We start from the raw sequence: 15,521 nt of genomic DNA, 5'->3' as shown, positions 1-15,521 counted from the left end.
GTGGTTTAACACTTTCACAGCATAAACAATCACCACAGTTGGAGGTATTTTTACAGTTATGAGCACTGTCCACATCATCTTTATTTTCCATTGTTCATTCACTTGTGTTATAACATGACTCATTATATAGCTTACCTCCAACATGGGGGTAAGCCACCACCTGCTAACTTCTAATGACCCTATTAGGGACTTAGTGTCTTATAGCTCGATGACTGGGCCCATAGAATAGATTTCTAACATGCAGCTGCCAATTAAAGATGTCAGTCATAGGTGGTTCACTGTATTGATCACATTAACCTGTGAATGCCACTAAAGTCCAGTGAGTTGTACTGGGTATACAGGATACAGATGATTTTCATGTCTCCAAGGTCCAAGACATGTCCGTTTACAAAATATGGAATCAAACTTGGAGCTTTGGACTAGATTCATGATTAGAGATCTGAGAGAAACACAGCAACAGACTTCATTACTGTAGACAGCATAAACGTATAGATATGCTTTATATTAATTATGGTAAAGATAACTCATTGCAGTTTTAATGAGCAGGAGATTTTAACTGAAAAGTGTAAAAGTGTACTGACCTTGCAACAGTGTGTGTATGGAACAGATTCTGCTAGTACTGTTAAAAAAGAAAAAAAAACATTGGGTGTCAGTGTCAGTCAGAAAATTAGAGGGAAATGTGCAATTCTGTAACACTGTGAAGCCCTGACACAAAACAATTAGCAAAACAACATGAAATCTGGCTGTGGAAGAACAAGCTGTGTAAATCTGCAAGGCTTCTGAAAAAACTTCCAGCGGATTTTAGAAGTTTGTAGTTTTTCCTGGATCAGATACTTGTGGAGGAGAAACAAGTCAGTGTTCCCCACATCTGGAAAAGCCTGCAGCTGGAACTGAAGGAGACACAGTCAGTAAAAAGTTTTAAACAAAAACACAAAACTTTTGAGTTGAGGATTTATATACAGTATAATCAAATAAATCAACAAGTACAGTACAGTATGTGCAAATTTTCCCTCCTCACCCCTATGGGTGGTGTGTCTTCCTCAATCTCGGGTCCTCTACCAGAGGCCAGGGAGTTTGAGGGTTCTTCGCAGTATCTTAGCTGTTCCTAGCACTGCGCTCTTCTGGACTGAGATCTCTGATGTTGTTCCTGGGATCTGTTGGAGCCACTCTCCCAGTTTGGGGGTCACAGCCCCGAGGGTGCCGATTACCACGGGGACCACTGTTGCCTTCACCTTCCACATCCTTTCTAGCTCTTCTTTAAGCCCTTGGTATTTCTCCAGCTTCTCATGTTCCTTCTTTCTGATGTTGCTGTCACTTGGGACTGCTACATCTACCACTACGGCTTTCTTCTGCTGTTTGTCCACCACTACTATGTCCGGTTGGTTAGCCATCACCTGTTTGTTGGTCTGTATCTGGAAGTCCCACAGGATCTTAGCTCGGTCATTCTCCCTCACCTTTGGAGGCGTGTCCCATTTTGACCTTGGGACCTCCAGCCCATACTCAGCACAGATGTTCCTGTACACTATGCCGGCCACTTGGTTATGGCGTTCCATGTATGCTCTGCCTGCTAGCATCTTACAACCTGCTGTTATGTGCTGGATTGTCTCAGGGGCATCTTTGCACAGCCTGCACCTGGGGTTCTGCCTGGTGTGGTAGACCCCGGCCTCTATCGATCTTGTGCTCAGGGCCTGTTCTTGTGCTGCTACGATCAGTGCCTCTGTGCTGTCTTTCAGTCCAGCTTTTTCCAGCCACCGGTAGGACTTTTCGATATCAGCCACTTCTTGTATCTGTCGGTGGTACATGCCCTGCAGGGGTTTGTCCTGCCATGATGGTTCTCGCTCTTCGTCCTCTGCATCGGGCTTCTGTTGCCTGAGATATTCACTAAGTATTCCATCGCTTGGGGCCATCTTCCTGATGTACTCATGGATCTTGGCTGTTTCATCTTGGATGGTGGCTCTGACGCTCACCAGTCCCCGGCCTCCTTCCTTCCTCTTAGCGTACAGTCTCAGGATGCTGGATTTGGGGTGAAGTCCTCCATACATTGTGAGGAGCTTCCTTGTCTTGACATCAGTGGCTTCTATGTCCTCTTTTGGCCAGCTTATTATGCCAGCGGGGTATCTGATGACCGGCAGGGCATAGGTGTTGATGGCTTGGACCTTGTTCTTCCCATTTAGCTGACTTCTTAGGACTTGCCTTACTCTCTGTAGGTATTTGCCTGTGGCAGCTTTCCTTGCGGCTTCTTCTTGGTTCCCATTTGCCTGTGGGATTCCAAGGTACTTGTAGCTCCCCTCAACATCCGCTATGCTGCCTTCTGGGAGTTCAACTCCTTCAGTCCTGACAACCTTCCCTCTCTTCGTTATCATTCGACCACACTTGTCCAGTCCGAATGACATTCCAATGTCGTTGCTGTATATCCTGGTGGTGTGGATCAGTGAGTCAATGTCTTGTTCAGTCCTGGCATACAGCTTGATGTCATCCATGTACAGGAGGTGGCTGATGGTTGCCCCATTTCGCAGTCGGTATCCAAAGCCTGTCTTAGCGATGATCTGGCTGAGGGGGTTCAGGCCTATGCAGAACAGCAGCGGGGACAGAGCATCTCCTTGGTAGATGCCGCACTTGATGGAGACTTGTGCTATCGGCTTGAGGTTGGCTACTAGGGTTGTTTTCCACAGTCCCATTGAGTTCCTTATGAAGGTTCTTAGGGTCCTATTGATGTTGTACAGCTTCAGGCATTCCAGGATCCATGTGTGAGGCATTGAGTCGTAGGCTTTCTTGTAGTCAATCCAGGCGGTGCACAGGTTGGTCTGCCTGGTCTTACAGTCTCGAGCGACCGCATATATATATATATATATATATATATATCTGCTGTCAGAGTTCTGAAGTAAAAAGGAGTAAAAAGGTTGATGCAGATTTTAAAGAAAGGGTCTCTGTTCATGGCTGTATTTCTGGCATCTTAAACAGGGTCAGTCATTGCATCCTTCTATCACAGTTTCCACGGGAACACAAACACAGAGCACTGGCGCAGCTGACGCCGCCTCCAGTGATCTCCCACATAGAACATAACCTGGCTGTCATTACAGTGTTTCGTGTATATGTGTGCATATGTGTATATTTAAGAGAACAAGAGAGCGGCAGAGGGAGTGAGTGTCTGTGTTTTTTATTGGCAGGTTGCCCACATCTACTCCATATGCAGCGGGTTGGTTGATTTGTTGCTTTGCTGGTGAAAACACTTTAAGATAGCAATTTTCCTTGTAAGGAAAGAAATCTCTCTTGGGTTCTTTAGATCCTGTGTAAACAAAGTTTGAGCACTCCTGAAGAGTATGAAGATGACAGTAGCTGTACTGAGACTCTGCTCTACTCCATTATCCTGAAACCTTCTTATAGAAGAAATGCCTCTGTCATACATTGTCTGCACTGACATCAGTGTCTTAAGCTACTAAAAAGTTGCTGTGTGCACCTCCATTTGTGCACACAAACATTTTAGCATTCCAACTGTACTGTTGAATTATAGCACACCGTGGTTGTAAGCAGGCCTATGTACAATATGAGACAAGCAATCCACCCTAGAGGTGAGCTCTGCCTTCACTTTGCTCTTCTGTGTATTACCCATCTTGCACGATCATAAAATAAAAGTCATTGCAGGAGCCCCAAAGTAGTTTTCATTTTCCCTTTTTCATTTAATCTGTGATAACTTATATAAGGAGAAAAAGAATAATGTGGTGATTTCTATGCATTGTGCTTTTTGTTTTTTAAATTGGCACAAGTTACCATTTTGCATTACTTTCTGATGCTTAATTCCTTAAGTTTACTGATTCTTAATGTTACCACAAGGGCACCTTCATCCATCCTGAAATTCCATCTACAATAGTACACCTTATAGTTAGTTGATCTCATTATGTAGGGAGCTTCAACCCCAAATTCTCAAAGTCTATTGCCAAATCATTTATTAAATCTTAGGACCAAATGTGATTAAACTTTAATTTGAATGAAGATTTTATTTAGACCAGTCATTGGCTTACTGAAAGAGTCTTCGAGCTAATGATAATTTCCGATCCACAAGAGTGCTTCACATTTGAATCTTAAGGACACACTAATTACTGTATGAATGAATTAGGTTTTGAAAAAACTCAAATACACTCTGTTCTTTTCATCACAGTAAGTTCTCTTTTGCTTATTTTGCTCTGAAGGACAGTGATGGCAACAGTTCCCACATCACAAGATCTGTTCTTTGAGGAAAAAAAAAATATATATATATATATATATATATATATATATACAGTATGTAACGTCTTCCACACATTTTATATCACACACGCTTCAGGCGCTAACTGGCACTGCAGACTTGTTCAGTCACCCCTGGAGTGAGCTGTGAGCACTGAAATTTGCATGTACAAGTTCAGTCTGGATGAACCCACCAAACTCGCATGGTACATGCAGTTCACTTTCTTCAAGTGATTTAAAGAGCAACATGACAAATGAAGTGATTACCTGCTCTCAACGATAGCCTCCTCGTCCCCTCATCTTTGATGCCACCCCTCCTCTACTAGCCCTGCTGCAGAACTGAGTCCCTCATTTCCAGGAAGTACAGCTTGCTGCAGGCATAGCTTCTAGCTTCTGCTGTAGTTTGCATCCTTCCCGGCCCACGTTTGATGAAGTAGACCTGGAAATATGGAGTCACAGTCTCTCCCTCCATTAAATAGCCTAAATGTCATTAGTCTACAATACAGAGTACACTTCAGGTCAGCCAGAATTCTCCAAGTATTTGTTATAACTAAAACACACTTACAATTTGCCACTCATGTAATTCAGTGTTATAAAATTTGTTTGCCTAAGACTTTTCCTGCACCTCGGGTGTCGCCTATTGATCTGTCTGCAATATGGTTAAATTATTCTCATATATACATATTTTCTTGAAGTATTCTGATAGAGAATAGACTTGTCTTTGATCCTTGAGCTCATCTACCAGTATGTAGCATCTGAAGGAAAAGGGTTGTTGCTGACCTCAAAAGAGGCACTGTCATCTTAGGATATCTGGCAACTAGGTCTCAGGGCAGAAGGGGCTGAAAGTATCTTCTTCTTTCTCCTTTTTTATGTTTTGGATTAGTGTGTTCATGAATCTAGATGTTTTCTGCATATAAATAGCTTGTCAGTATCTCCAGCATATATACAACCAACAGCTGATTTACTATCTATCCAGTAGCTCTGGGAATTTACATGTATAGAGCTTTATAAATTCTCAATTTAAATCAATCAATCAATAATAATAATATGTTTATACATTGTAAACATTTTTTTTTCTAACATAAACCAAACTACTCCTCAATCTTTCCTGTCAGAGACATAAGTTTGCTATACAGTATTCTAATACTATAATATAGACACAAGAAAAAAAAAATAACAGTAGCATACCAAACAGTGCACTGGCATTAATGACCCATTAATTTACCCGAGCCTCAGGAGCAGAATAAATAAGAAAATGAGGAGTTTAATGGTGCATTAGTGAGGAGCCAGTGGAACAGGCCCTAGGCTGTGTTTTGAATAGGCAACTATTATGAAAACCAAGCTGTCACACACTAAAAAGAGCAGACCAGTTGGTACTATACGTTGTAATATAATGTTTCGTCAAGGAGGAGACTGCAAACTTTGGCTTGTTTATGATAGGCTGGCACAAACATGCAACACAGGTGAAGAGGTTGGATGAGCTCACATTTGTGGTAAAGCTACAGACCTTTATATTATTTAACAGGCATGACCACATCTTGTTGCCATGTTTTGTAGAACTTAACAACGTTACAAAGTGGCCCATGCATCAAGGATAGATTATAATAGCCTACTGCACCATGCTCCATTGTCAGATACAACAAACAAATTTATTTTCTCTGTGAGGTAACAGAAGTGCTTTAATTAGTCTCTACTAGACAGGAGATGAATTTCTAAGCAGGTTCTACTGTAACTCTCCCACAAACAAGCATAATAAAGAACAGAGACCTAATGCTGAGTAAAGACGTAGTTGCTGGGCCAGTTGAATGCCAGCACATCAATGACTGACTGATGATTGATCAATGATTATTAATTCATTGAGTAATGAAATACTTGAAAGGTTGCACACATTGCAACTGTATGGTAGTTCTTACACTATATGTCTATTTTATTTGAATAAGCTAAAAAGGAGACCTGAGAGTTTGGTGATTATTCTCAGACAACCTTTATAGAAACTACTTTACAGCTTTGTACAGTAACTTAGTTATCAGCTTACATGTTTTCAGTGTCATGTGGCGGCCAAATGTTTACTGTTTGATTGTTTGTAATATGACTACATTTTATTTGACTAATTACCAAGTAGAACCACAGTTCATGAATGCCAATGATGTAGAAATTAATTAAAAAGTACAACCATCTTGCTTGGGCTTGTGCTCAAAGCTGCTCAGGATAAGTACATGCACATGATGATTTATTGATACAGTGTCATTAGCTCCCTGTAAGCTAACAAAATAGCATAATGACTGGATTTTACTGGATAAAAGGCTTCATGCAGAAATGTGCAGCTGAAAATGGCATCACTGATATGCACAAAAGTAATTTCATTAGTTATACAATCAGTGTTTGAGTTAGAGATATAAATTAATTAAAGGAGTTGGAAACTAGGATGTTAATATTGATTGATTTATTGCCAAATTTTCGATTCTTATTGTCGATTATATATGGTATTAAAAATTGTTTAAATATACTTTAAATAGACACTACCAACTTTCTTCAGCTGCTAGAGTGTCTAGTGAGACTCAAAACAAACTCACACCATAAGTTGATCCTTACCGCTCTTATCCCCAACGTGGAGTACAGATGCCTGATTGCTAAATTGGCACAAAGCACTAACATTACACAAAGTTCAAATTACTCCCAAATTACAAGCATAGTAAGTCATTTCAAAGGTAAGATCATGAGCATGTGAGGTCCTTAATGTTATCAAAACAGAAATGTTTAAAAATATTTTATTCTGAAAAAATGCTTCTTATAACCTTTGTGTTTTGACAACAGAGTAGAGAAGCTGGAATAACAACCCAATTTATCACAGTGTGTTAAATCATAATTAATGCACCTTTAAAAGGAAGGAAGTATCTATTCTTGATGTAATCAACATGGTGTGATGGTTAAAAAAATAACGTTAGAATACATCTTCTAAAAATAGTATCATGACATACTATAACACATTATGCCAACTTCTTTTCAATAGCATCTATTTGTTCAGAGCTTATTAAGTCTCATTTAACTGTTCTCTGTTTACAGGCAAAGTGTTGTATTGTTGTATTTTAGTGTTGTGATGTGTGACACAGGTATTAAAAACTTCAGTAGATAACTCGTGATATTATAGTTAAGTTATTTAAATTGTATTTAAATTTTATAATTGTTGGCATTTGATATAATTATTCTAAAAAATGCATGAATTTTGAGGAAAAGACTGTAGTAAGATGTGTTGATGATAATTCTTCAAACGTTACAATTTTAATATCTTTATCAATCCTCTGGCAGCACAGGATGAAAAAACGAATCAGACAATACAGAAAAACAACAATAGTTTATTTTAACCATATTTTGTGTATGAACTACAAACTCTGGTCTCTATAATCAATCTCCATATCTTTTAAAGGTCATGAAAGAATGTTACATGAAAATCAATGTTATTCTTTTACAGCATGTTTCTCTTTTTCATTTTTAGAACAGGTTGTTGGTACATGTAAAATCAAAATTTAAAAATTAGTTTTTGTTTTATTCTTAAAATGTATTTTATATAAATCTACCACTAGAACAGCATTCCCTCTCAAAAAAAAAGAATGTGGAAAAAAATATATTGACCAAAATATTTAGATATCTTACATACATGAGACAGCTTGACTAAAATGCAACAAATTTACCATTGAAATTTTCAGACACTTTACCTCCAAGTAAAGGCAAAAAAGGAAAGATGGTTACACCCTCTTGTCTCAACTGAGTAGAACTGTGATCCCCATCCTACCACTATGATGTCAAACACAAAGTAAATGACACACAGCCAGGTCATTCTGTGGTTTACAAGTGTGCCAAATGCCCAGTAGTGCAATTATAAGATTAATTAGTTTAGGGTAATATAGGGTAATAAATTATTTAATCTTGTCTGAATTAAAATCGTCTGTGCACCTTCTTTTATGGGAATCAGTGTTATGTGCAGCACATTCAGAGTGAATAAACAATGTCAAAATATACTAATTAAATCGCTACAATTATCTTGAAAATGCAGTGGATCTCAATACAGATGAAATGTAATGATTTCTGCATTTGCATGGGTCTCGTTGATAGTTTTTGTTAAATCCTCCAAAATCCAAAATCTATAAGAGACAGAAAAATCTACAGGAAAAATAAATAAAATGACACTGATGTTATTTGAAATGGGCATTGTGTTATATTACCTTTGTATAAAGTGAAATATGTAAGGTAATCTACTGAAGTTTTGATAGATATACAGATGTGCATTATATTATATTCTTGAACTGTTAGTATAATCTCCTCAATTAATGTATTGCATATCACAGGAGGAGCCCAGGTAATACTAGTCCTTTGTGAATACGGCTTTAGATTATTTGCTTGTTGTTTCATTTAATTGCCTTTTCATATTCTCGACATGGGATCACACGAACAATTAGAACTGTATCTCGTTTATTCTCACTACTTGAAATGTAATAAAGCTTTAACTATGTCATTTGGGTTAAAATCTGTCATTGTCAATGAAAAGAAGTCAAACTAGGCTTTAAAGGTTCTTGTAAATGGTTTATGTCCACCACTCAATTGTGTGACAGTGAACTCTTGCAAAACTAAGCCATCCTCTGCTTTGATTAATGGAGTTCAGAGAAAAGCTGGCCAGTACAGTTTAGAGGCAGGCACTGTAACATTCATTGATCTACAAATATCATAGCTCATAATCTTTTTTGCACAGTTTTGTATACATAGTTAAAATATATGTTTGAAACTGATAGACAGCAGGAAGAAGCTTTTGAAGTTCATGTGGATGGGTTAAAACTTTATTTCTACTGTGACCTTTTTTTATACTTTACTGTTAGGGGAGCAAAAACTTATTTGCTAAAAATAAACCCAGGGCATCGGAAAAACCTCTGCATTTTGGCACCATTTTTCACAGTGGGGACTTGAACTGCTTCCCGGGGTATGGCTGCTCGTCCATTCCAGGCCCATGGGCATATCAATTAAAATGGAAATTGTGTTGTCACTGAGACAGAGGCAGAAAGGCAGGTGCAACCAAAGCATCTGGTTGATGCCTGATCCCATACATTCACTTCTAAAGCCTCTTGCAGAATATGCCATGTTGGTTAGGTCCAAGTCCTGTGGTTGGAAGGGGCGGGGTGGTAATCTGAGAGTGCCAGGTACTGCCCATGTGGAAATGTGTGCACATAGATGACATGCAATGTGCTCAGACTGTATAAATGGTTTATGCCATTTCTTTAGCTCATCAGTCTGCTTCTGACAACACTTTGTCCTGCAATATTGTAGACGAGGTAAGGTGCCCCAGCATGACAAATGTGGGAATAATATTCATTTGCAACATTACAAAATAAAGGTGGGCCTATGATAGATTGGAAACGTTTGGAGACATTGAACTTTATCAGTAACATCATTTACAATTTTCATATCTCCCAGCATTTACAGTTTTTCCTAATTTTGTCAATTATGCTGATTTTAAAGTACCAATTAATGCCACAGTTGTATCATGACCCTAAGAGATCAGAAAGGACTCAATGCATTTCTTTATAATGTCTATGAAAAGCTGGAAGTTAAGTCAAAACAAACGGTGGTTAGGGATAAAATTATATTTTGCATATACATTAGTAACAAAAACAATTGTAAGTTTTCCCATAGTTATTCAATAGAATTTAATTAAACTAAAATGCAATTCTAATACCGAGCCTTGACTTTTTCAGTAGCAGAATGCAGAACACATTTCCCTCAGTTAGGATCCTCAATCTATTGATGACAGAGGAGGGAGTGCTAAGTATGTATGTGACAGATATAATAAAACAATGCATTATGATCAAATTTCATCTCTGAGAGTTCTGTCACTCACTGTAAAATAATGAACAAGTGTTTAATTGATCTCAGTTACAGAGGGTCACAAAAGATTTCATCACTTAATCCACAGCTGGAGAAAATCACTAATGTGCTCTATATTCCTTTGATACATGGGGTAAATGAAATTACTATCTCATCTGATGAAGTACAAAGTTTACCCAAAAAAAAAAAAAAAAAAGATTCAGGAGCTTTTCTGCGGCAGATGTCTTCTAAATGAGTTTGAAAGCATATTAGTAAACCAATCTCATGAAATAAGAGGAAGAAAAAAAACATGAAGTGCTGAAAAAATAATTGCAGAATACAGTTTTTTCTTGATTTACCCACAATAGTTTTTTTCTTAAATAAATAACTTCTGCTTTGTAAAGACACTTTTTGAAACAGTAGACATACCCTAATTCCCAAAGTCATTGAATAAACATCATCAGCCAATGATTTGCCAAACAGTCTGTTACTCCATATTTGAGCCACAGTGCTCAAACCCAGTTCTCAGTAATGTCCTGTCAGTAATGTCTTTATGTAAATCCATCAGATTGGTAATGTCTCATTTTGAAAAAAAAAAAAAAAAGGATTAGATTTGGGTCTCTTGTACATTGTCTTTTGAGCTGGCCCGGATTAACAAAGGTTCATGGGCTGAGCTGTGTATGGAGTTGATAGTAGAAGCATGGTTGTATGCATTCTTATAAGTGTTATAGTGGTTGAGGTGCTCGTGCTCAAGCGGAGGCAGAGTCAGATGGCCTTCCAAACCCGGGCCTCCTGTTACACAGTCCTCATCCACATTGATGATCTCAATAGTGCGTGTGGGCGCATGGTGGTTCTGCTGGTGGTGCTGTTTGCGCATCTTGTAGAAGATGATGAGCATGACAGCTGCCATGAGTGTGATTGCAACAAAGCAGCCAATGATGATCTTGGTCGTCTTCATCACCTCATCCAAGCCGTTCAGTGAGCCCTCCTCACCCAGCTCTGTGACAGGGACAGTGTAAGCCTTCTCTGTTGAACGGGTGGACAGCGGAGTCTGGACTGTGGTGGTAGTCGTAGAGGTGGATGAAACAGACTCCCACGTACCAGCAGAGGGGGTTGGGCCCACCTTCTGTTGAACAATAGTGGTGAAGCCTTCATTATGTGGTGTTTCTATTGTCTCCACTGTCACTGTAGTGAAGTAGCTGAAGCTGCTGTTCTCTGTAGACGAAACATTGAGTGTGGCAGATGCAGTTGTATTACCTGCAGAATTACTGACCATACATGTATATGTGCCTGTGTCCTGCATTGTAACATTGGTGAAATTCAGAGTGCCATCGTTGAGCACAGAGATCCTGACCTTGTACGCACCATGTGTCATGATGGATCCATTGGGTGTAATCCAGCTTACCGAGGTCAAGGAGCTGGCTCTGCATTTCAACTCTGCAGCGCTTCCTTCTGTCACATTTAGGTCTGCGGGAGGCTCCACAATAACAGGAGCATAACAGTGAAAGTAGTTCTGGTCCAGCTCGCCAATATATCGTCCCTTATGATGGGGAGGTGAGCTGCAGCGGGCGCAGCAGCTGGTGTTTGCTGGTACCATCTCTTTAAGCCACCAGCTAAGCCAGAGGATATCACAGTTACAATTCCATGGGTTGTGGTGTAAGTGCACCCTTTCCAGGTGATGTAAAGGAGTGAAGAGATCGTGGGGCAGAAGGGTAAGGTTGTTGTGGGCTAAATTTAGCTCCACTAGTGACTGCAGGTCATCAAAAGAGTTTCTTTCAATGGTCTGGATCTGGGCATGCATCATCCATAGCTTTTGCAAATGGATGAGCCCTTTAAAAGAGCCAGGCCGGATGACAGATAGCTGGTTCCCAGACATCTCCAGTTCATCCAGCTTCACCAGGGGAATAAGGTTGGGAATTTCCTTCAGATTGCACATTCCCAGGTTTAAATATCGCAGATTGCTCAGCCCTTCAAAGGCCCCCTCAGATATGTAGGAGAGCCGTTTGAGCTCCCCAAGGTCCAACCGCCGTAATGAGGGCACTCTGTTGAAAGCATAGGAGGGAATGCTCTCTATGGGGTTATTCCTCAGCCACAGCTCCTTTAGTTTGGACAGGTACTCAAATGCGCCGTTTGGGATAGTGGTGAGGCGGTTATCAAAAAGCTCCAAGGTATTGAGGCTGGCCAGTCCATTGAAGGCACCCAGCTCAATTTTGCGTATGTGGTTTTTGCTCAGCTGCAGGATTTCTAGATGTCTTAGGTGCTTGAAGCTGTCCACCTTGATAACCTGAATCAGATTTTCTTGCAGATTCAGGTATCGTGTGTTGGTAGAGATGCCATCAGGGACTTCTCGCAAGCCTCGGCGGGTGCAGATGACTTTACTAAACTGATTACTACAGGAGCAGACAGAGGGGCACGTCTGAGCACGTACCAGCCCTGCGACCACCAGCAACTGGAGGGCGAGAAGCAGCACAAACAAAGGGTCGGACAAGGCCCGGTTCCACCTAGGACCTCGCATCATCTGCTGCTGCTGAGAGGAGGTCATCGTGTTTAACATTCATAATTCATTGACTGGTCTTCCACTCTTTGAAATGATGATGTGGGCCCACTGGAATGTAATGAAAGACAAGATATACATTAGATAATTTGATGTATGGACCTAATGAATACCAAATGAATACTAATGAATGACAAATATAAAATAAAAACTTTAATTCTAATTCAAAATAAGTAAAACTTTAAGGTTTTCACCTAATGATCTTCTTCATGTTTGTGTATCTGTAGCCACTAATAAACACATACAGTACACCCAGATACACACACACGCACTAGCAACAGAGTGCCTTATATCCATTTCTGTTTTAGAGTGCACTGTCTGCACACTCTCAATCTCAGTCACATAAAACAAAATCACAATGAAGCCTCCGACTCCTGTGCTGTATCATTGCTGGAGGAGGAAGGGAGCAAAGAAAAGCAGCTATGACTGCTGTGTTGTGTGATTTATGTTAGAGACTGGGGGGGAACATAAATAATAAGGAAGCTTGCCACCCACCAGTCCTTCAATCGAATCGAGATATCTGGAAACGTCTGATTACAACTCACAGTTCCTCAAAGGCACAAATGCGACTGGAATGTCAAACGAGTACACCAAAATGGGACCATGGAATTTGTTTCTCTATGTGTCGTGCTAGAGGAAACTATAGAAATACAAACAATTTATTCTTTGATTAAGAGAGATGCTTTCAGGAAAACCAGTATTCCTCACAGTTGCTCATATTTTTATGGTTGCACTGTGAATAATAATTAAAAAAGGTTCAATTTATACAGAATACATAAAAAACAGAAATGCAAAAAATAACTCCACTTGTGGAACAGAAGCTCAATATAAAAGCTTCGAAAAATTACACCTGAAAACTTCATTATCAAGTGTAGTTCATATTGTCACTTGTATACTAAATATGCATATAGCCTACCTAGAACAACCCTAAAACAATATCTTAATTCATAAAGACAGTCTTAACTCTTGTAGGCAGTCTTTATCAGTTATAAATCACTACTAGTGAACATCATATTATGCAAGTGGCACAGACGACTGAATAAAAATTGCAGCGTAACCTGAGAAAATTTGATTTTTTTGAATACATTTTAATACATTTCAGTTTTACTCAGAGGTATTTACGCTACTTACATGCTAATTACATTAATTAGAGTCTTAAATATGACACCCTAGTGTGACTTCACTAAGTTCTTTCTAATGTTTAATAGTACTTACTATCTAATACATGCAGTATACAGTAATTGAGGTATGTGACTACTGAAATGGGTATTTCATCACTAGTGCAATGAAAGTCTCAACAGTGTTTCATTTTACATGCAACTTATCGGGGGTTCATTCTTACATATTTGTCAGGAGTGTCACAGAACGCTAGATTTCTTTTCCTCTCTAAGTGAAAGGCAGGGAAACACTCTAGGCAGGTCGGAAGTGAGTCACAGAGCTAACACAGATAAAGAGAAACATTTATAGAGTCTCTAATCTATCTGACCTGGATGTTTTTGAATGTGGGAGGAAACTGGAGCACAGTCAGAAAATCAATGTGTACAGGAAAAAAAGTGAACTTCACACAGCAACTGTTAGAGTTACAATCTACAGTAGAATGACAGTGATAACCATTGGTCCAATGTGCCATATGTGTTGTTAAGATAGAAATAGCTACAGAAAATTTCCTAATCTTTCATGTTGAGGATTCTGTCACAGAAAATATGTTTTAGATGATAAATGGAGTAATCATATGAGCTCTACGAGATAAGGGTGCTCTTGTGATGTGAAGAATAAAGCAATTAAAACATTATTTATAAATATAGAAACTCACAACTGTGTTGTCATTGAGTCAACTGTCAGTGTGGAAGGATCTGTGCTCTTCTACGCACTCAAGTGCTTTACAGCATTTGCCCAGTCACACTGAAGACAGCAAAGCCCACCATATTATTGTTCACACATGGATTAACTAGTCATTGGGAACAACTTGAACAAGACACCCACAGCTGCCCATAGAGACACAAATGAACTACATTATAAAATCTTATGATCGTGTATGGTAGTTTGCAAAAGAAAAAGGATGCTTTAAAAAAATCACGACAGCTTACTATTTCTGTTCAGCGTTGATCTAGCAAATACTGCAAATGAAGATGTGCCTAAATATTACACAGCTCATAGGCAATTACTGCAGAAACAGTGGAGGAATACTTTGAAATATTGTTGCATTAGCATGTTGCATTAGCATGACAGCTGATTTCTGAGCAGAACAGAGTAAATCAACAACATGAATGCAGTTATGGCATTATAATATATTCTACACAGTACGTTCGGAACTGCACCAGAAAGCTCTTCACTTCAGTAAAAGCAGGTTATTACTGTAACTACTGATTAATTGCTTGATTATTGAAGCCATTAATTCTTCAATTACAAAATTCAAATTCCAAGCAGCTAAAGCCTGAGGGTGGAGATTGTGGTTTCTTGGAGGAGAGAATGGAAACATGGCAGGGATCACACACCAGGCTGTAAATTACATGCGACTAGTGCCTTTAATTTGTTAAGAATGAATACCTACCTTTTATGGGACTTACATACTATTAAAACAGTGTATTTTCAAGGTGAAGTTCCAATAACAATATGAGACTAAAACAACTAGAAAATATGCTTTGCAGTTTGGATTTGTGTATAACTAGCCTCTGGATAAGAAATTCCACAATTTAACAGATCAAACCTTGAAAAGAGATAAACAGTGAATCTGTAGAATGGAATCCAAATTATGGCAGCAGAAAAGATTATGTCAATTTACAAAGCAAAACATTATGCCTTTACACTGACAACCAATGCAGCAAAATTGGATTTACATAGTGCAGTGATGGAATTAGATGAAACAAGAAGGAAAATGACGTTAAGTAAAGAATGC

At 39.1% G+C, this 15,521-nt stretch overlaps 1 protein-coding gene across 1 annotated transcript; it reads right to left on the bottom strand.

The window, feature by feature from the left end:
• Positions 1-10,678: 10,678 nt before the first annotated feature.
• On the bottom strand, positions 10,679-12,625 carry LOC113133100 (leucine-rich repeat-containing protein 4C-like). Its single transcript, XM_026311673.1, has one exon. The coding sequence runs from the start codon at positions 12,623-12,625 to the stop codon at positions 10,679-10,681; it is 1,947 nt and encodes a 648-aa protein (XP_026167458.1).
• Positions 12,626-15,521: the final 2,896 nt, after the last annotated feature.

This window comes from Mastacembelus armatus, chromosome 6 (genome assembly GCF_900324485.2).
Source record: "Mastacembelus armatus chromosome 6, fMasArm1.2, whole genome shotgun sequence".
NCBI classification, from domain to species: Eukaryota; Metazoa; Chordata; class Actinopteri; order Synbranchiformes; family Mastacembelidae; genus Mastacembelus; species Mastacembelus armatus.
Note: the sequence above shows the minus strand (reverse complement) of the source record. Positions and strands in the feature narration are given on the sequence as shown.